General features: G+C 34.8%; 2 protein-coding genes across 3 annotated transcripts in view; one reads left to right on the top strand and one right to left on the bottom strand.

Moving 5' to 3' along the window:
* Positions 1-10,457, bottom strand: part of MED14 (mediator complex subunit 14) — a 24,840-nt gene extending 14,383 nt beyond the window's left edge. Inside the window, exons 1-20 of one of the 2 annotated variants that reach the window (XM_070139560.1) lie at positions 10,340-10,457; positions 7,642-7,828; positions 7,261-7,393; positions 6,990-7,131; positions 6,634-6,791; positions 6,187-6,348; positions 5,926-6,057; positions 5,621-5,818; positions 5,168-5,315; positions 4,834-5,041; positions 4,361-4,520; positions 4,043-4,247; positions 3,595-3,758; positions 3,216-3,380; positions 2,881-3,106; positions 2,586-2,774; positions 1,800-1,987; positions 1,446-1,637; positions 800-1,009; positions 390-648 (exon numbers count right to left, since the gene is read on the bottom strand). In XM_070139560.1, the coding sequence (XP_069995661.1) occupies positions 390-648; positions 800-1,009; positions 1,446-1,637; positions 1,800-1,987; positions 2,586-2,774; positions 2,881-3,106; positions 3,216-3,380; positions 3,595-3,758; positions 4,043-4,247; positions 4,361-4,520; positions 4,834-5,041; positions 5,168-5,315; positions 5,621-5,818; positions 5,926-6,057; positions 6,187-6,348; positions 6,634-6,791; positions 6,990-7,131; positions 7,261-7,393; positions 7,642-7,805 (3,403 nt within the window). In that variant the 5' untranslated portion in view covers positions 7,806-7,828; positions 10,340-10,457. The remainder of the gene's footprint in view (positions 1-389; positions 649-799; positions 1,010-1,445; positions 1,638-1,799; positions 1,988-2,585; positions 2,775-2,880; positions 3,107-3,215; positions 3,381-3,594; positions 3,759-4,042; positions 4,248-4,360; positions 4,521-4,833; positions 5,042-5,167; positions 5,316-5,620; positions 5,819-5,925; positions 6,058-6,186; positions 6,349-6,633; positions 6,792-6,989; positions 7,132-7,260; positions 7,394-7,641; positions 7,829-10,339) is intronic. The other variant, XM_070139562.1, reaches the window with a different exon arrangement.
* A 374-nt stretch (positions 10,458-10,831) lies between these two features.
* On the top strand, positions 10,832-18,085 carry LOC113813680 (HAUS augmin-like complex subunit 4). Its single transcript, XM_027365711.2, has 8 exons — positions 10,832-11,063; positions 12,703-12,865; positions 13,754-13,838; positions 14,057-14,155; positions 14,619-14,763; positions 15,346-15,476; positions 17,094-17,224; positions 17,406-18,085. The coding sequence occupies exons 1-8, from the start codon at positions 11,012-11,014 to the stop codon at positions 17,632-17,634; spliced, it is 1,035 nt and encodes a 344-aa protein (XP_027221512.1). The 5' UTR covers positions 10,832-11,011; the 3' UTR covers positions 17,635-18,085.
* Positions 18,086-20,000: the final 1,915 nt, after the last annotated feature.

The raw sequence follows: 20,000 nt of genomic DNA, 5'->3' as shown, positions 1-20,000 counted from the left end.
AAAAATGGTAGTTTCATAATGTGAAATTTCACTAGATTACAACTAGTATCATAATCCTCACAATTTCATGACCTTGTAATAATGTTCAGTAGATTGAAAAAACCTGTTTGACTGTACTGAGGAGAAAAATTTGATGCTTGCCTGCATATTACTAAGGTTGGACCTATAAAATAATATATCTAACACGGTGATTCCAAATTACCAGCTAGAAATGAATGGTCTTGCAATGTCTATACACATGAAGGTTCAGACTGAGACGCTGATCAATTCTGTTAACAGTTTTTACTTTATAGTTCTGAAATGTCTGTGTTTTAGAAGCTTTTGATCTTTCCAATCATATCAACAAACTACTTTCAATAAATAACATTTCAAAAACAAGGATTGCTAACCTGGGCCCTGCATGAGTGCAGAAGCTGGAGAATGCATAGGTACAGAGTGAGGACCCAATGGAGAAGGTGCAAGGAACCCAACAGGTGATGCAACATTGTACTGAGGTGCAGAGGGAGAATTTGCCCCTAAGAATCCTGAACTGGGTGACTGATGAGGCAACATTGCAGGAGAAGGATTCATCCCTGGTAGAGAAGGTGGAGAAGCAAGAGAGAAGCCACTTGTTGCAGGACTTGACACAAAGCCTCCATGTCCACTTGTCTGAAATGAGGGGGGGGGGAAATATATATATATAAATCCATATATTACTGAATAAAAATAATAAAAAATCAAAATGTTTCATGAATCTATCACTCTTATCAATATATTTCACCTACAAATATAAAAAGAACCAAGTTCAGATATCACAAACCTGGGTCATGCCCACTGGGTGAGGGCTGGCTGGCGTGTGTGGGTTGGAAGAGATGGGTGGAGTCATGGGGCCATGACGAGCAGGAGAAGCAGCCTTTGGTGTGGGCCAAGGGTTGTCATCCAAGGGTATTGGTGTTGGAGGATTATCATCTTCTGACTGTGATCTTCTTCTGTTGATAGCAGTTTCATCTACATATTTGCTGAGGAATGCCTGCAAAGATGAAATCAACATGATATAAATACACTTTGAAATTTAGCTCAAAGTTAATTCTCATTAAGCTGGGAAACAAATATCTAATATGAAAATTCAATAGATAGATTGTTCTGGCATCTATACTAGAAAGCTTGTTGGTTAACATTAGTTCTAATATGGGATATGATAACAATATACTGTAAATGCTATTGGTGATACTTTATCTATGCATTGTCATTAAGTATAGGCTTATTACATTATAATGTATACAATTTCAGGGTATGTTCAACTGAGTTGTTTTAGGTCTAACATAAAGGTTAAGTAAGGTGACCCTTGTCTGAGGTTAGTTGGGCCATCCTTTAAATAATTGTACTCTCAAGAACATAAAATTTTGCTGATAAAAATAATAAATTAAAAAATGTCAAGATTAAATACAAAATAACTGCCAACTTACCTTCAGTCCTTGAACTGGGATAAATTCTTCTATCAATTTTGAAGTTTCAAAGCTGCTGAATGCTCCATCTCTTATTGCAACAAGCCCATTAGGAAGCATGTCAACATTTAAACAGTAAATGTTGCGATACACAATACTGACACGTGTTGGTGACTGTGGTAGAACTGTCAGGTTCTTGATAGGTTGCTGTCTCTGTTGGTAAACATTGAAGTGAAAGTATGTTCTTATATAATTCTTGCTACCCTCAATATTTTGTTTTCCAATCTTTGATCATATGAACTAATATTTGCTAATGACATATCAAGAAATACCATGTAATCATTTCATTAAAGGAAGTGTAAGATATCAGACTACCTTGTCAATAACTCCAAGATGAAGTGTTGGTGAAAGTTTGGATATTGCTAAGAGAGGCTGATATGTATGATGCAATGTTGTGGCCAAGTCCACTAGTCCCATGTGGCCTCGGTGGTTGACTAGGTCCTGCAACTGGTCCTGCATGACTGTGTGAGGGTTTGTAGCCCACACTCCCTCCCCACTCATACCTGAAACAAAATTGTAAATGATGAAATACATGCATGAATCATAAGGCACTATAAAGAATAATCCTTTGGTTTTGTTTCACTGATTTTGTTAATGCACAGTTGGATCTAGGAGCGCTTGGTCACCAGAGTCAATCAGATCTCCCTGACCTCGCCTATTTAGTCGATTCCATTATTTTTTTGTGAAGGAAAGTTCTTTATTAATACCATTAATAATGATATAACAATTTCACTGAAGAGGATGATACCAACAACAATAAAAATAACAAAATAAGAGCAATATCAAAAATAATAATAATAATAGCAATAATAATAAATATCATCATCACCATGGTAACAATAACAATAACAATAATACTGATATGAAATTTTTATCCTGAAAATTCATGGAATGGGATAAACAAGTGAGATTAGGGAAGCCTAGTAAATGACTCCTTGGTGAACAGGCACACGTGAAACCTCAGTGTGTAAACAATGGCCAGTTCATAAACCCAGCATTAATGGGCTAAACTTCAGTGCAATTATTTAATGAATATTCTTGATACTAGACTTCATCAAGTGAAAATGCAAATATATTTATGTAAAAAAAAAAAAAACTTACCAAAGCTTAAAGTGAAGGCCTTCTTTTCTGCATTGTATCTTATGATAACAAACGCATCATAGCTGGGGCCATAAGCAAGAGTCATGCTTTTGTAGTTGAATGACTTCACTCGCACCATCTCGCTTAAGCTTTTAGGGTTAGCCCCACTGCTACTGCAGCTACTGCTACTTCCAGCTGATTCAACACCAGCTGCAAATGGACAATAAAGTGTATATCAATAAAATAAAGGAATAGAATAAGCAACTAATACTTTTGTTATAAATTTGAAAGAAATCATATTTAGAATTCATTATACCTCTGGAAGCTGACAGATGAGCTGCAAATGTGAGAACCAGCTGATACAGCTGTGAGATAACAGTCCAATCCGCCAATATGGCATCTACTGTACTGTTCACATTTTCTGTTACTTCATAGGTAAAGTATGCTGCACGACGTGGTCCTTGCTCACGAGAGTGCTGGCTTGTCACAGGGCAGTTTGTAAACAGGTACTCCATTCCAAAGACCCGAGAACCTTTGAATTGCTGAAAAGATATATAGTTATATTCTTTATTAGCAAATACAAAATCACGTAAATTGAGACATCTATTTCTAAATTCATATAAATTCCACAACCATGAATATAGTTCTTACCGGAACTTGAATTCTGATGGAAGAAGAGAGAAGGTTTTTTCTTAAAGCTATCACAGTGTCAGAAGATAAGCCTTCAACTGATGGCAGATCAATCAATCGTAGAAGCACTCCCATACCGCCTTCCTCTACTTGTTCTCCAGTGTTGAACACACTCCTTTCACGAAGCTATGGAAAATGGTACGAACATTAAACTCGAGATTGTAATAAAAATATACAATTTGTCACATATCATATCAGCAGCAAGAGGTATTAACCCTTTACCGGGCACACATCTTAATTACCTCATTTACATACATGTATTTAAGTGATCATATATGGTCACTTGCCCGATAAAGGTTATAAGAAGTCTTAAATATCTATCAAAAGAGAATTTCTTTACCTTGAGTGATAAGTGTGTAAGAGGTAGTTTCATATCACTCATAGCAACACATTGGGCTACATCTGGCAAGAAGTAGGCTGGCACCTTGACTCTCTTGCTAGCTGGCTCTGCTCGCTGCTGTAGTTTTCTCTTACCTCCCAAGGCTCTTTCTCCTGGCTCTATAACTTTAACATTAATAATCATAAGAAATATGGTGAAGACCTTATAATTTAATGAATTCCAAAAAACTATGGTAGAAAAAACAAACTGAACCCAAAATCTGGATTTCATCTACAGACGATGAAATTCAGGATGATCTTTAAACTGTTGTCTCACTTTTCCATAAAATATGTTTGTGTACAAAGGGTTTTTCTACCATAGCATCAACACAGTGTTTTGCCATTTTCCAAAATGCCACAAAAGAAACTTATGTTAAGGCAACACTTTACTACAATGGGTTTTTACTTACCATCAACTTTGGTAGAAGGTCCATGTGTGCACACAAAAGAATCCAGTTTCACAAGGTCATATGCCCGCATGTAAGACTTGGGCAGTGCTGTTTGCACTGTGTCATCATTTGGGTTGTCCTCAATACTTGCTTGTTTGACTACCATAAAATAGAGGCTTTGCTCTATTTCACATGGACTTCCTTCTTTCTCACAGAACTCTACAATCTGTATAGATCATCAAACCAGTCTCTTAATAAAAATCTTAAAAGACATATGAGATTCAAGTGCAGCTAACAATAAGAGAGAAAGAAAGAAAGAAAGAAAGAAAAAACACTTACCACAACATATCCAGGATGTTTGTGGAATGTAATAAAGACCTTGTGCTTGCCAAGGGAATTTAGTGGATGTGTGGCAAAATACATGAGAGGCAGACGTTCATGGGCTGTTGCCGGAAGATGCTGCAGGGTTTTTTCTGTGCGACGTACCATGAGCCAGTATCTGCATTAGGACAAACAGATTTTGATTATTTATAAAGATGCATATACATATCTAACTATAGAAATAATAATAATAAAAGCAAAAATAAAACTAAATTAAAAAATAAATGCAGAAAAGAACACCTATTATTTTCTGAATGATCTGTATGGAAGGATATGTTCAGATTTATTTTCTAAATGAATTCATTACATTTTAAAAAATCTTTGAACTTGTACAAGGAGCAACCATTCCAATAAACAATGATAAAAGTAATATTTGAGAATGTAAAACCTGAAGCTTAAAACATATCCAACAAATAGTTCAAACATCTGACCTGAGTTCTGAGATCAAATCATCCACTTTTGATTTGTCATGGTTCAGAGCACTTTGCAAGTCTGAAATTATGTGGCAGTTGTCATACTGTGGGATGTGAGGTAAAAGCACCCCTGTGTGAGTGTCCACAGTGATTAACAGCTGTTCAGATCTTAGATTTGGTTGGAGGATGGGCACATGAAGCACTGCTGGAGATCCACTAAGCTGACCTGCAAAATTATTAGTTTGCCTTTTAATCTAATGCCACCAAGAAAATGTCATTTCATGATCCTCAAAAGAACAGAAAATGTCTGACCAAAAGGCTCTAAAATATTATCATAAATATATATACTTACATTTTTCAGCATCATTTCCTAGCTTAGAATCCATTTCTTGCTTCAGTTCAGAAAGCCGAATCTTTGTCCTTAGATAAATTGTATGAACTAATAATCTCTCAATTGACAAGTGGTCACTACGGATAGCACGTTCAGCAATCTCCGATTCCTGTAAAAACATTTAAAATAAGCCTACAATAGACAAAATGGTAGAAGTATCTATGAGACCTAGATCTGCACTGTTCATAAGGAATTTTTACTGGGTGATAACTGAAATTCCCAAAACTAAAAAGCCTTGTTATATTCAACATAATTGGTGAATGTTGTTCTTTCTCTCCAAATTCATTCTGATTATAAATCATATTCAAAGTAATTCCAGAACACAAATAAAAATGGTATCTTTTTATTGGCTAGTCTATCTATACTTAGGATTACTCTTTCTACAAATATTTAAAAGTAGTCAATGTGAATTACCTTAGATCCTAAGGATGGTGTATGCAACACCATTAGTGGCTTTGAGGGCTCTGTAGGATCAACCTGTACAGTGAGTCTGTATCCTAACTGAGCTGAGGGATCACGCTGTGTCAACTCTCTCCAGTAGGTCAAGGTGAGGGACCTTCCTTGTAAGTATTCCTCAATACGAATGTGGAAGTCCAGTCTGTCCTCCAAGAGCTAGAAACAAATATAACCATGATAAATATAGGTCACTTTCACAGGCTGACAAACAAAAAATATTTTTTCCTGTAGGCAAATACTTTTACAGAAAAAATAAAACTCACCTTCTGTGTTTGCACAAAAAGGACCTCCAGTTGCAATGCCTGACAGAAAGAGTGTAGAACCATGTAGGTCTCATGTAAAGGTTTTGGGTTGTCCTGTAATCTTGACTGAATGAGGTGATGAATAAATAGTACCTGGAAGATAGAGTAAAAACAAAACAATTTAGATAACTAATGAGAGCCAGCTATCTATAAACCAACAAACAATCCAAGCTAACAAACATGAAAGGACTCCCTTTCTAATATCTACATGTTCATGCTAACCTGTCTTCGATGAACAAGAGCTTTGCCATCCCCAGTTTCCTTGTCTTCAACCAGAATTTCAATTTCCAGAAGCCTCCAAGGCTCAGTTATGCTATCTCCCATGAGAGTGAGACTAACTTCAAACTCATGCTCCACGGTGAACTTTACACGACCATTTTCAATCTGCAAAAGAATGATAAAAATCACTGATGAAAGATATTAAATCATTTTTATCATTAAAAAAAAAAATTCTTGAAGTTTAGAAAATGCATATAACCTTTTCTTCACACTAAAGGATACCTATGGCTTTGATGTAATGTGTCTAATACTAAAGGTTGTAATATTTTGTTAAGCCTAAATAAAAGGTGTCCCAAATTTTCAAGACACTTGTAAAAAAGAGTTCTTTTCCATAAAATATTTTTCACTCCAAGTCTAACTAATGTCCAACAGAAGATGTAAAATGCTGACTCTGCTTGTCCTCATTTGTGGTGGAAGCTCAGTTGTAACCAAACGATGCTGAATGATCTGTTCCAACCGAGTTAGTGTTTGTTTGCGTTCCAATGCGGTGATTGGCTCTGGTGGAAGGATACGCTGCCGTATGGTTAATGGTAACCTGTCATATGAACCTGGAACAATAACAATTTATTACTTACAATATCACGTATCTGTAAAAATGACGAAATAACACCGTTTCAAAGACACATCCTAAAAAATAGCAGAAAGACTTAAATACCACTTAATATAAAGCTTTTAGATAATAGTACAAATGCATTTCTAAAACACTGTACAATAGTCTTCCAATATGTTAACTATGATTTCCTTACCAGTAGTGAGTGTTTCTACAGCAGCTGGGATGTGAAAGTGAGGAAGACGAGCACATACTAAGTTTTCTTTGGTCATGTGGTACAGCTTATCAGCTGTGTAGGTAAAGAGATTATTTTGCTTTTCCAACAGTGCCATAATATGCTGAAAAAGAACAATTTCATCTCTTAAATCTCGGTAACATACAGTAGACTTAAATACTTGAGAATAACAAATTTACAATAATTTTCAAAGTTTTGAAGTATTAATAACAAATAAAGATAATTGACTTACACAGCATTTATCCACTTTTGAAGCACTGGCTGCCCATTTGACCAAGGCCAAGAGACGAACATAAAGCTGTCTAGTCCGTTGGGCATATTGAACTATGTCTATCTTCTTTTCTAAATCACTTTTCCTAGGCAAACTGAAAGAGAGAAGGCTCAATATTAGTCTTACTATCAAGAAGACTGTAACTCTAACTCCATACAATTAAGAATCTACAGCATGAATTTGAATAATGTTCATGTAAGTGCAAACATCAGTAAACTATGAAAAAATCTAATAAGTTTTGACTAACACTGTTGAAGATGAAATTAAATCCTACTAGTAAGTCCTGCTGATAATCTTTTTAAAAAAGATATTTATGTATACAGAAAATCATGAATAACTTACATTTCTGCTAAATTGAGCAGATCTGAATAGGTTCTCTGGTTAATATACTGAATGAGAACCCCTAAGGATATGGTTCCCATCTGGCCCCCCATTGACCCCACAGTCTCCATGGGGCCACCTCCACTCCCACTCTCCAGAGGGGCTGGAGTTGGTGTTGGCGCCATCTCTGCTCAGCTGCAATGGCAACCTGCATAAGATGAGAAAAATGGTAGTAAAGAGGCACACTTGAAAAGAGGAAGAAGTTGTAGTCTGAGCAATTAATAGTAAGACTACTAATCTCATAATTACTAAAATATATGTTTATATGTTTTTCTTAATGCAATCATTTTGAAGAATCTTTTCATGATCTAGGGTTCACTCATATAAATAAATATTTGGCTAAATTTATGACTACCCCTTCCTAGAGTTTTATAGAATTATCCATAGGATTTACATTATTTGTCTAAGATTACTTTTAATGTAAATCCTTTGGCAAAACTACACATCTACATTATGCTCAAAGACTGAGTCCTCAAACAGGATTTGTATGTGCCTGTCACCAACAAACCCACTCATATAAGGCCAGCCAAGTAAAAGGTTGTACAGACTTTCATAGTCTTCTGATAAGGTGAACAGAAGACGTAGGAAGGTGAAATCCTTCTCCTAGAGTAAGCTGCTCAATCTAACCTGATGTCATAAACAATAGTTCTGAGTTGGTAATAATTGTCAGTTAAAAATGCCAGTCTCCTCGAAGGAGGGTCTCATTAGGCAACATGAAATTCCTGGTTGCCCCTTTTATCAATACACTATTTTCCTGCTAAAGCATGTTTAACCTAATGTATTGGGTTAAAGGATATGTACAGTACATGTAAATTAATCATAGCGCAGGAAAACATATCACAAATGAGCATTATATTGTCATTATCCTTAGTGCACCCCTTTTAAATTAACCTGTAGAATGTGGGGCATGTCACCAGTTGATAAGCATCAAAGTAAAAACTACAGCTCTCACTCTGCTGTTATGAAACTATATATAATACATATATGAAAATATGTACAATATATATATATATATATATATATATATATATATATATATAATATATATATAATATATATATATATATAATATATATATATATATATATATATATGTATATATATGTATATATTATATATATATATATAATATATATATAATATATATACATATAATATATATATATATGTATATATATATATATATATATATATATATATATATATATATATATATATATATATATATATATATATATATATATATATATATATAGCTACATATATACACACACACAGACACACAAATACATTTATTAATATATATAATCCCGAGCCAAGATTTGCCTTGGAAGAATTAATATGGCATTGCATGAATGAACATGAAACCTGCTAGATTTATGTTAAATTTCAGAGAAAATAAACTATCTTTATACAGATCCTTTGAGTGGTCATACTTAAGAATACATTACCTGAATTGCAATGATTGAAGCTTAGATAAAAAACAAACAAAAAAAAAACAAGGCTTCTGGTGTGGTAAATCAGGAAAAACTAAATACCCCAGGGGAAGAGAGATCTGGGGACTTGTTTCTGATAGGAAAACATCACAGAAGAGGGTCTGGAAAGGTAAAGAGATGCCCTAGAGGAGACGGGGTTTGCGAAGGTGGGTGTGTCTCCCCCCTATCCCCAATTCCCCATGGGTTCTACTTGACTGAATGGGGCAAGAGGAAAAGAGGGGGAAAAACAAAATAGGAGCAGCTGCAAAAATATGATTAACCGAAGTTAGTAAATCTAATAATGGAATTCTATCATTGTCTGTAAACCAAATGTAGTAGCAGTAGTGGTTAGTGGAACCAATACCTATGCATAACATGAATGGCTGGAAACCCCAATAACATGTACAACTTTTGATGGAGTGAACAGTGAAAGATGTTTACACCACATTATTCATTTCTGCTGAGTCATGATCTTACTGTTGCTCAGATCAGTCTGGATAGTTTTGCTGGTAAGATGTGATGGAGATTTTACAACTAAAAATACTTTAAAATGTACAATTGAGATCAAAAGGAATCCACCTAACTAAATTTGTTAGATTTTAAGATAGAGATTTATTCTAAAATTACTGCTATTCAACATGTAGTAATAAATAAAACATGTACAAAAGTATGTGATAGTAAATTATAAAATACTGTATTCACATGATTCCCAATGGTTTGTTAGCATATTATCAAATGCTGGGTCATTTTCGGCCCAAAGTTTTACGAGCATCAATATGATAACTTTTCTCTACATAAAGTTATAAATCAATACATAAAAAACACTACACTACCGAGAACAACATCAATCTTACATATTTACTCATTGCATTACAGTAGTGCAATATACACGATGTCAATACCGTATTTTTCACTTTTCACTGGAAATACGAACTTTATTTATCGTAACCCTGCTCAGTAACCTCACCTTCCGGAAGACGCCAAAGTGTCTCAACCTAAAGTCAACCAAATATACAAACAGCAAAAAATTTCACTTGCACGGAAGGCACTTTACTCCCGAAACCAAGACTGATGTCCTCTTCTGGGTCCAACTTTGATAAATGGACTTTTTGAAGGCAGTTCTCTTCCTTTAGCCAAAGTATATATTCAGCCATATTCCAAACACACTTATCAACTCGTCTTACCAATTTACGAGAGTTCAGATGGCATTTTTAGGCTATCCTGGGTGAAATTCCTCTTAACTCGCCGCGTCCCCGAAGAAACGGCCTTTCCGACTCGACATTACTAACAACTCAGTTCGAGTCCGTCGTCCTCAAGCGGTGAATCCTGGATACTTAATTTTAATATTTGATCAAACTGGTTATATTGTGACCTATACTTGTTTATATAATAACAATATTATATTCTTAACCTGAAGCTTATAATAGATTCATATGATAATTAGTAGTAATATATTTTTTTCTAATTATTTTGGCTGAGACTTTATACTTTGCTACAAAATTTCTTTGTAAGGGATCAAAGGCTTAAACAAAATAAATATTCAGCAGAAATGGCATACTAATTTAATTCGTTGCACTGTAGATAAATTAGTTTATCAGGGGAACGTTGAAATCGACCTAAGTGAAATCTACTAAATAATATATATATAAGCTCGTCGCCAACATAAACAAATGGCACCCACTTTTCAAAATTTTGAAGAGAGGATACCTTGCACCAAGCACTTGCCGAGAAGTCGCAGGCGATATAAGCGTTTCATTGAAGTCTGAAGGCCTTTATGGAAAAAAAGAAGGACAATAGAGAAGTGTTATTTATAATTTAATGGTTGTTTTCGTGCAAAGGAACCAAAAATCGCTACCATGAAGCGCTCTGACTCGCCAATAATATCGGCTGAAGAATTGTCAAACCAACGTAAGGGACATAATAGATTCAAGGCTTTAGGGATGCATGGCTTTTGATGAAATATTAAATTCTTTAGAATCTCATGGATACGTTTGTTACTTTGAACAGAGATGGAGATGAAAGAAGGGAATCAAAATGAGTATGTTATGGTATTAGTAATAGAAGTAAAATGGTATTTCTTTGCAAAAAACAGTGCAAAAGACACAGATGATGCTTTGTCAATGCAGTGACAGTACCAAGACCTGATTGATAGGGAGGGTATGAATTTCATTGGCAAACGTCATGGTCAGATCCATATTGGAAAGCTTGTACCTGTGTGGCTTATGACAAATATCTTTCTTAAAAATGCGTAGCTGGAAGATATCTGTGCACAGATACTTTTATTAACTTCCACAAATTTTGGACATAAACTTTCCGGACTGGAAGTGTCAATTTACATTCCCATAAAGTCTATTCATTATCACATTTATTGGCTAATGTGTTATATTTGTTGTGATTCATCTCGTTGTCATTAAATGAAATAAACAGACTTTGTGGCCATAGGAGTGCTGATATAATTATTTGTGAGCTGCTGGCAACTTGTAGGCCTTTGTATTTGCATTTGCACGGCTGGTGCTATGTAATCCTCCCGTTTTGCACAGTGAAGATCTTTGTTGCGCAGATCAAACTTTCCAGTCTGGGGTAAGATGACATGGTATTTATGTATTTCTGCCACTGTAAGGACAGTGCCTCCCAAGACCTCTCTTATGTGGGGATTATAACCCCACCACATCTGGATTTTGGAATGCAAAGTCTCCACCACATCTAACCAGTAAGATGCCCTGGGGGGGCAGGCAGATATTGATAGAAATCCATTGATACCAAATCTAATGGTTTTCAAGATTCAGATGGGTTCTAGAAAATGACCTTATCATGATTGGATGTGCCACTGGATTTCATGGAACCTCATATGGTTTACCAAGTGATGCTAGGGTGCATGTATATAAGCACTCTGAATCTGGGCTAAGGCACTGGGGTGCATATATGCAGGCACTCCAGATCAGGGCGCAGACACCAGGATTCACATGATGATAATGCACTCTCTAATAGGAATCCATATTTGTATGTTACTATTGAATCTTGTTCAGGAAAATGTTCTTATTGGGTTCATGTATAAATGAGTAAATCATCATGATTAGGTAAAAGAGGTGGTAGGCAGACATAAAATAACAACCAAACTGAGGAAAAAAAACTTAATGTTTTTCCTTCATTAGATCTGTCACTTGCCTAGCACTTATCAGCATGGCTTTCTTGATTATCAGAACATTAACTAAGACAACAAATCTACACATAAAGTCTGGCTATATAGAGCTTGAAGACCTCCCTAGTAATTTATTACCTAGTAAAGAATGAGTCAATGCACTAACTTGTCTGAGTATGTGTTGTGGAGATCTGCCAAAGAATAGAGACCAGAACATTTGCCTGACACTACCACTAGCATTTTGGACTTCAGATTCCACTGCATCAGTTAATAATCATAACAACTTTCAAGTGCATTCAGGAAGAATATGGCAAATATAATCTTAAGAAAAGAGAAAGATACTGTAAGTGCTTTATAAGAAAATGATCTCGAGACATTAATTATATTTTGCTTCTCATTTCATTACAGTGAGTGGCAGTCTACCAGCATACATCAGTCCTGAAGATGTAAACAAATACCCTCAGGTGACTCACCTCTTGGAGGACTTAACACACCGACTTACGCCAACGGGTATGAGTAAGAACACATACTCTCATCTTGCTCAAGCAACACATAGTATGAAACAAGCCAGGTGAGATATATAGTAATTTTGAATTGTTTTGAAGATTGATCTTATTCCTTGTATTTGTACAATTCTGTTAAAAACATTTTTTTAGCGTAACCCATTGATGTTGTGCCTGTATTTGCAGTGCATGGGTACATGCGCTGTCCTTTGTAGTTTTGTTTCATTAAAGTTAAATGGATCCAGAATTATTCAGTCATGAAGGAGTCAGTTACCAGGCCAACCCAACCTAACCTATTTACTTTTTTTCTTGAATCTTTAGGAAGAAAACTTTTTTTTCATTTTGGAAATTTTGATAGACTTGAGGTTGTTATTGAAGAAACTTGCCAAATAGGACCAGAATTACTTCCTCATATCCCCTGCCTCCCAATGCAAGAAAAAAGATGTGTGAAAACAGCCTATCATTTTGAGGGAATAATCATAAATTATCTATCTTACACTGAGCATGAAGAGTCTAAATATGTTTAGCTGAGTATTATAGGACTTTTGTGGTTTATATGGGATACCCAACAAAACGAAAACATCCTATCCAAGGGCAGACCATGATCCTAGAAAAACAACAACAACAGTATGTTTAACCTGTTGAAACACCCATGGGGTATTGGGATGCTACTATGGACTTTTGTTGTTATAGTTATTTGTTTTGTTATATTTCACATTTTGTACACATTATCATGTAGTCATGCAATAAGACTGCAGTCCTGAAAATTAATTTTCTTTAAATGAAACCACAAACTTGGAAATGCAGAAAAAATACTCATTCCTATTATATTACTAGATTTTGTCAAACTTGTCTGTTTCTGAGGTGTTCCCTTTCTTTTTTAAGATTATTATTTTACACTTGTAAGAAAGAAATTGTATCTGGAGAATCATTGCTGTTGACTTTATGATTACCAGGCAGAAGTGTTTGGAAGTTTCAACATTGCACCGCCTCATTCAGGATGTACTTTATCAAGCTGAGGAAGGAAAAGAAAAAGGGCAGGTTAGTAGGAAATGTTTGAAAGTCAATCCCAGTTCACTGCCTAACACAAGGAAGAAGATGATAGCCATATGTTAATTGATGCTTTTCATATGGCATACAGGTTTTTGAGATCATATGAATAAATGAGTGAGATTTTTTTCATATAATGTACGTAACAGCTCATAGCATTTTTTATGAATGCAGGTAGAGTTGCTATATCCTTAGTGTCTATATTGCAGAGCATGAAAGAAATGCAAGAAGCTCTTACTTTATCAGAGCTACAAGATCACATTCTTCTTGTTAGCCCAGAAAATGCATATGATGAACAGGAACCACAGGTATTGTTTTAATTCCCTCATTGCATTTTGAACTGTATTTTGCTAAAATAATACAAATATGGTATATTGTGTTCTTTTGCATTTTGCCAAGCATGTGCTCATCAGTTTCATATTTTTATTATAAATACCATGAGGATGATTAAACTTTGCTGGCTATTAACTACATGCAAATACTGTAGCTGTTATTAATGTAGTTCTGAATAAAATAGTGTTTTTAAAATGTGTGATATAGTGAATGGTAGGGCAATCAGTGTAAATCCAGTGTAGATTACTTTGATCTTTATGGACTGTTGTTAACCTTAATTTATCCTATATTCATGATAATGTAAGATGAACTATTGTTTGACAACATTATTTTCAATTTGTAGCTGAAGAGTGCCATCTTAGCTATAATCAAAATGATAAAATAGATATGTCTTCAAAATCTGCTAGTATTTATGCATAGAATTTTGTACCTCTACAGCATACTTTTGGTATCACTCAAGATTTGGTTCTTGCACGTGTAGCAACAACTGTGTCAAAAAAACACATCAGAGAACTTGCTAATGCACTAGAGTTGCAACTTGAACAGGAATGGGTTAGAATAGCAGTATTCCATGACCCTATTGGTGAGTAGGCAGTATACATCATATCCTTTTGTATATTAACCCAATGTCGACGGAAAAATGATGCATTCCCTTTAGCAATGCTTGGTTAAATGTTTCTGCACATAGATGGCTCTGCCAATGCTTAGCTGACTTTTCCTTAAAAAAACGTGAAAAGCTTTTTTTTTTACTGTATTATTACTGACATTGCTAACAACAATATGAAATATTAGAAAATATTATCAAAAATCAAGGAAAAGGATAAACAGGTTAGACAGGTAGTTTGCATAATTGGCTCATTGTTGACCATACTTGTGGAAAAACAATTACTAAATTCAACACCCTTAATGGTAAGTGGCACGTACGTACATGCCATGCCCGTCGGCTTGGGGTTAATAATGCAAAAGTTATAATGCATAAATTGTTTTCAGAAACAGATTTTTTGTGCAATAAAAGTTTGCTGTCATTAATTTGATGTCATTACTTTGATTTGTTGTGATTACACATACGATTATCCCAGTTTATATTTCATTTATTTATGAGTATCTCTACAAAGAACGAGGAATAGCTGCATTTTTTCAATTGCTTGTCAAATCTGCATTCCAGGTTTTCTGAGCTATAATCCAGATGAAGTAGCAAAGATCCCAGAAGAGCTAGAGAACACGCACAGGAAGATGGTCAGTGACAGGAATAAGCTTATGCACAGCATCACTCAAACAGATTTTCTGTTTCAGCAGGTAAGGTAGAATTTAAGAATTCTAATTTATTGTTACTATGATGATGATGATTATAATTATTATTATTGTTATTGCTGTTGTCATTGTTGTTGTTATTGTTGTTATTATTATTATTATTATTATTATTATTATTATTATTATTATTATTACTATTATTATTATTATTATTATTACTATTATTATTATATGTATAGTCTTGGATTTGATGGAATTCCAATTTATGCCTTGAAAGCAACTTACAAGTAACTAAAGGTTTCAAAGTCATATTCATGAACTTCAGGTCTCACATTAATCTCAATTTTATCTATCCATTTGTTCAAGTTCTCTGATACTGTCCCTAGTGCACCAATAACAACTGCCATTTTTGTGCCCCATAAGGTTGCGGCTTTTCTTTTCAGGTCTCCATATTTTTTTATTTTTTCTTGCTCTTTTGCTTGACAATACCACGGCACTGCTACATCAATGATTTTGCATTCCTTTGCATCTTCATCTACCACCTCAGTGTTTAGTCATCATGCTTCAATCTCACGGTCGCATTGAATGTTGAAATTTCACAATACCTTAATAGTTCCATTTCTTGTAACTCCCTACGGTTTATGTTTGTACCACTTGTTTCTTTCTAAATTAAGCTCCTCTCACAACTCCCAGTGAATATTCCTTACAATGTTATCATTCCTTCTCTTATATTCTTGCTAGGCCAGCATCTTACGTTCATTCATGATATGGTTGACATAACCTACATAGAGGTGAATCTAAAGTGTTATCAACGTGATGTTTCATGTAGTTTGTTTTTAATGCTTGGTCTTAGGCAATACATATTAATGCTTCTGTGGAAGCTTCAAGTCACCATTTTTGAGCCATCCCCAGGTCTTATCCTTATCAGTGCATTCATCTGTTTCTCTGATGTACTGGCAATGCATTCTTTTTTCCTCCTTCACATTGATCTGCATTCTTTTGAATTCTCCCAGCCTTACAGTCTCTTCTGTTTTGATAATCACTTTTATGTTTGCTGCTTTCAGCATTGGTTAATTGTTTTGCTTTACATACCAAGCCCAAGCTATTTTCTTCTCTCTTTATGCACTTCTCACAATTAATAAGCCCCCTTCCTCCTTAGTACCTTGGTACATACATTCTTGCAATGTCACTCTATGGGTGTCTCACTTTATACATTGTCATTAGTTTCCTACTTCTTCTGTCCGTCCATTCAACTTCTTCCCTTGTCCAGTTTAGCAAACCACCTCCATATTTTAAAAGAAATTGCCCATATATTTATTGGCTTTATTATATTGTCCAGTAGTTTTGAATAGAGTCTGCAACATTACTAATGAATGATCCCAAAGATTTGACCCCCTTTTCCTGTAGTTTTTTGTCTCCCTCAACCATAAATCTCAACATATAGTGTCTGCCAATAAGAAGATATGTTGCATAATAAAATGATTTTTTTTGAATGCTTAGCCTGTGTGGCTCTCTGTTGACATGAAGTGGGCTAGATCATGCATATGTCAACACCATAACGGGAAGGCACTTTGTCTCAATCCTTGTTTTGTTCTTTCTTTTACCCTTTATTGCAGATCATATACACATCAAATGAACCTTTGTTCACATTTTACATTCAAGGTGCATGGTCTCCTACTTGAGTATGGGAGTATTTTGAAGAGCCTCATGTCCAAGCAGAGATTATCCCACTACCCAGCCCAGCATGTTGAGAGTCTTAACATTATCTTGGGTGCACAGATATTGAAGCTGAAGTAAGTTGCACATTTCCCATGATTAGGGAGTTTTAGTTCATGGAAATTATAAAGTATTGTGATTTCATTATTGCCTAGTAGATTCTATTTTTTGTAATAAGACAATATAGTGATTAGAGGTAAGAAATAGATAATGTAAATCGTCACATTGAGGGACTTTCTAAAACACATTCATTTTCAGATGTATTGAACTGGAGATTTTAGTGGATACATACACAAGTCAGTCAATTCCTGCACTGAAGACAATTCACTCACATGTAAAAGAGAGAACAGCAGATGCTGAGCGTAGTCTTGCTAGACTCAGACATGAGCTGAGTGGTTACAGTGGACTTGATCCAAAATTCCAGGCTTTGCTGAAGGAGTATGCCAAGCTGCAGCAAGACATACAGTTCTGCAAGATGTCGGAATAATTTGGTTTGAAACTATGAATGGAAAGACTTATGGTCCTTTTGCAGCAAGAATAAATTTTGAATTAGATAATACAAATTATACTGTTTGAATTTATGCTATTTGTGGACTAGTGATTTACAATAATTGTTACTAATTTTAAAGGCTGCTAAAGATAAAGTAGATTTTTTTGTACATACAAATACACATAGCACTAAGAAATATTAATTTGAGTAGATATTCTATTTTGTATTAATTAATGAATATAAAAAATTGATAATCTCAAAGCTTTTTAATAATTTGTAACAGTGTTACATACACACACATAAACGCACACATACACAAACACACACATACACAAGCACACACATACACAAGCACACACATACACAAACACACATACACACACATACACAAACACACACATACACAAACACACACATACACAAACACACACATACACATACACAAACACGCACAAACACAAACACACACTCATACACAAACCCACACAGACACACAAACATATACACAAGCGCACACATACGCAAACACGCACAAACACACACAAACACACACATACACGAACACACACATACACAAATACACACAAACACAAATACATACATGCACACACACACACACACACAAACACACACATACACAAACACACACATACACAAACACACACATACACAAACACACACATACACAAACACACACATACACACACACACACATACACACACACACACATACACACACATACACACACACACACACACACACACACACACACACACACACACACACACACACACACACACACACACACACACACACACACACACACACACACACACACACACACACACACACACACACACACACACACACATACACACATATGCATATATATAATGAATAATAAATATTCCAAGATTACTGTAGTTCTTCAAGAGAAAGTACTCAAAATAAATGAGGTAATCATTTCTTTCTCTATTACTTGGCACAGGTTATATAATGGGTAACTTGTGTTTTGTATGTTACTATATCTTGATTTTCTATTTTCTATTAAAACAATATTTTATGCCAATCTGTCTGTTTTGTTATTTTGCTTCCATATATGTAAATCTGGATCCTTACTAATCAGGCCATCAATTTCCTTCTTTTTATTGCAAAGAGAAATTTAAAGCTTTTCTACTTTGCAGCCACCACATGGACATTGAATCCAAAACCACATATTTCTGTATATCATTGCCTACATGATTGTTTGGATGAAGATTAAAAGGTTTCCTGGCATGGCTGTGTTGAGCAGTTCTTTTTCATCAAATGTTATGTGAATCATAAAAGGTTTTTTCACCATTAACCATTGAACTTGTTATTGTCCACTTTTGTAAGTCAAACTGTTATTTAAAAGATGTAATATAAAAAGTGTTTTTTTTTTCATCTATTTTAGGAAATTGAATATTGAAAACAAATACACAAATTACTTCAAATAGCAGAAAATATTCAACTTTCCTCTCCTTAGAATGTACATGATTTTTTGGGGGTACCAGGCTTACTGATAGAATGAGCAGATTTTTTCTCTTGTTTGCTTTAAGCAATAAGCAAATGATAATTGATATAATAAAGAAAGCCAAAGTTCTGGCCATCCATGAAGAATATAAGAAAATCTTGATAAGAGAAAATATGACCAAAGATGACAGATAAACACTGCAAAAAAATGGAAGAAGTAAAGAACAAAAATGAACAAAGGACTGAAGAGGAAAAAATAATATCTGGAGGGTGAGAAGTCTCCAAGCAATGGAAATATACTATTGGAATGAAAGTGTAGAGACAGACAAACATTAACCTTGGAGCCAAAAGAAATACAGAAAGATTATATAGAAAAAGTTTATAGAAATACTGGTGGTATTTCGAAGTTGCTAGAACTAATGACAATATTTGAAACAAATAAACCAGATGTAATATGTATCACTTAATACAAACTGGATCCCTCCATAGATGATGTAACATTAGGACTCAAAGACTATAATATTTGGAGAAAAGATAGGGCAGATGGAAATGGAAGGGGAGGTAGCAATATTAACAAGGAAATTAAGTATTACAAAGGGGTTAGAAATAAATCAAGACCTCATAGTGAAACTGAAGGTAATTGAGGTAGAAACAAATGAGGGTAAACATAATAGCCAGGTATATATGCCACCTCATACATTGGTATGGTCACAAAAAAAAAAGAAAAAAACCTAATTCAAGAGACATTAAAGAGCCTGGAAGAAGTGCTACAATTTTCAGAAACCAATGCAAAAAGGAATTCTTATCACAGGTGATTTTAATAGCAAAAGTGACTGGGAAAGTTTCAGACCCCGAGCACAATCACATTCGT

Source organism: Penaeus vannamei, chromosome 25 (assembly GCF_042767895.1).
Source record: "Penaeus vannamei isolate JL-2024 chromosome 25, ASM4276789v1, whole genome shotgun sequence".
NCBI lineage: Eukaryota > Metazoa > Arthropoda > Malacostraca > Decapoda > Penaeidae > Penaeus > Penaeus vannamei.
The sequence above is the reverse complement of the archived record's forward strand: the minus strand, read 5'-3'. Positions and strand labels throughout refer to the sequence as shown.

Bases quoted from the DNA above. Each gene is read 5' to 3' on its own strand.
- LOC113813680 (XM_027365711.2), top strand. From the start codon at position 11,012: ATGAAGCGCTCTGACTCGCCAATAATATCGGCTGAAGAATTGTCAAAC. The intron at 12,866-13,753 runs GTGAGATATATA...TATGATTACCAG, and splicing joins CATAGTATGAAACAAGCCAG to GCAGAAGTGTTTGGAAGTTT. The intron at 14,764-15,345 runs GTGAGTAGGCAG...TCTGCATTCCAG, and splicing joins AGTATTCCATGACCCTATTG to GTTTTCTGAGCTATAATCCA.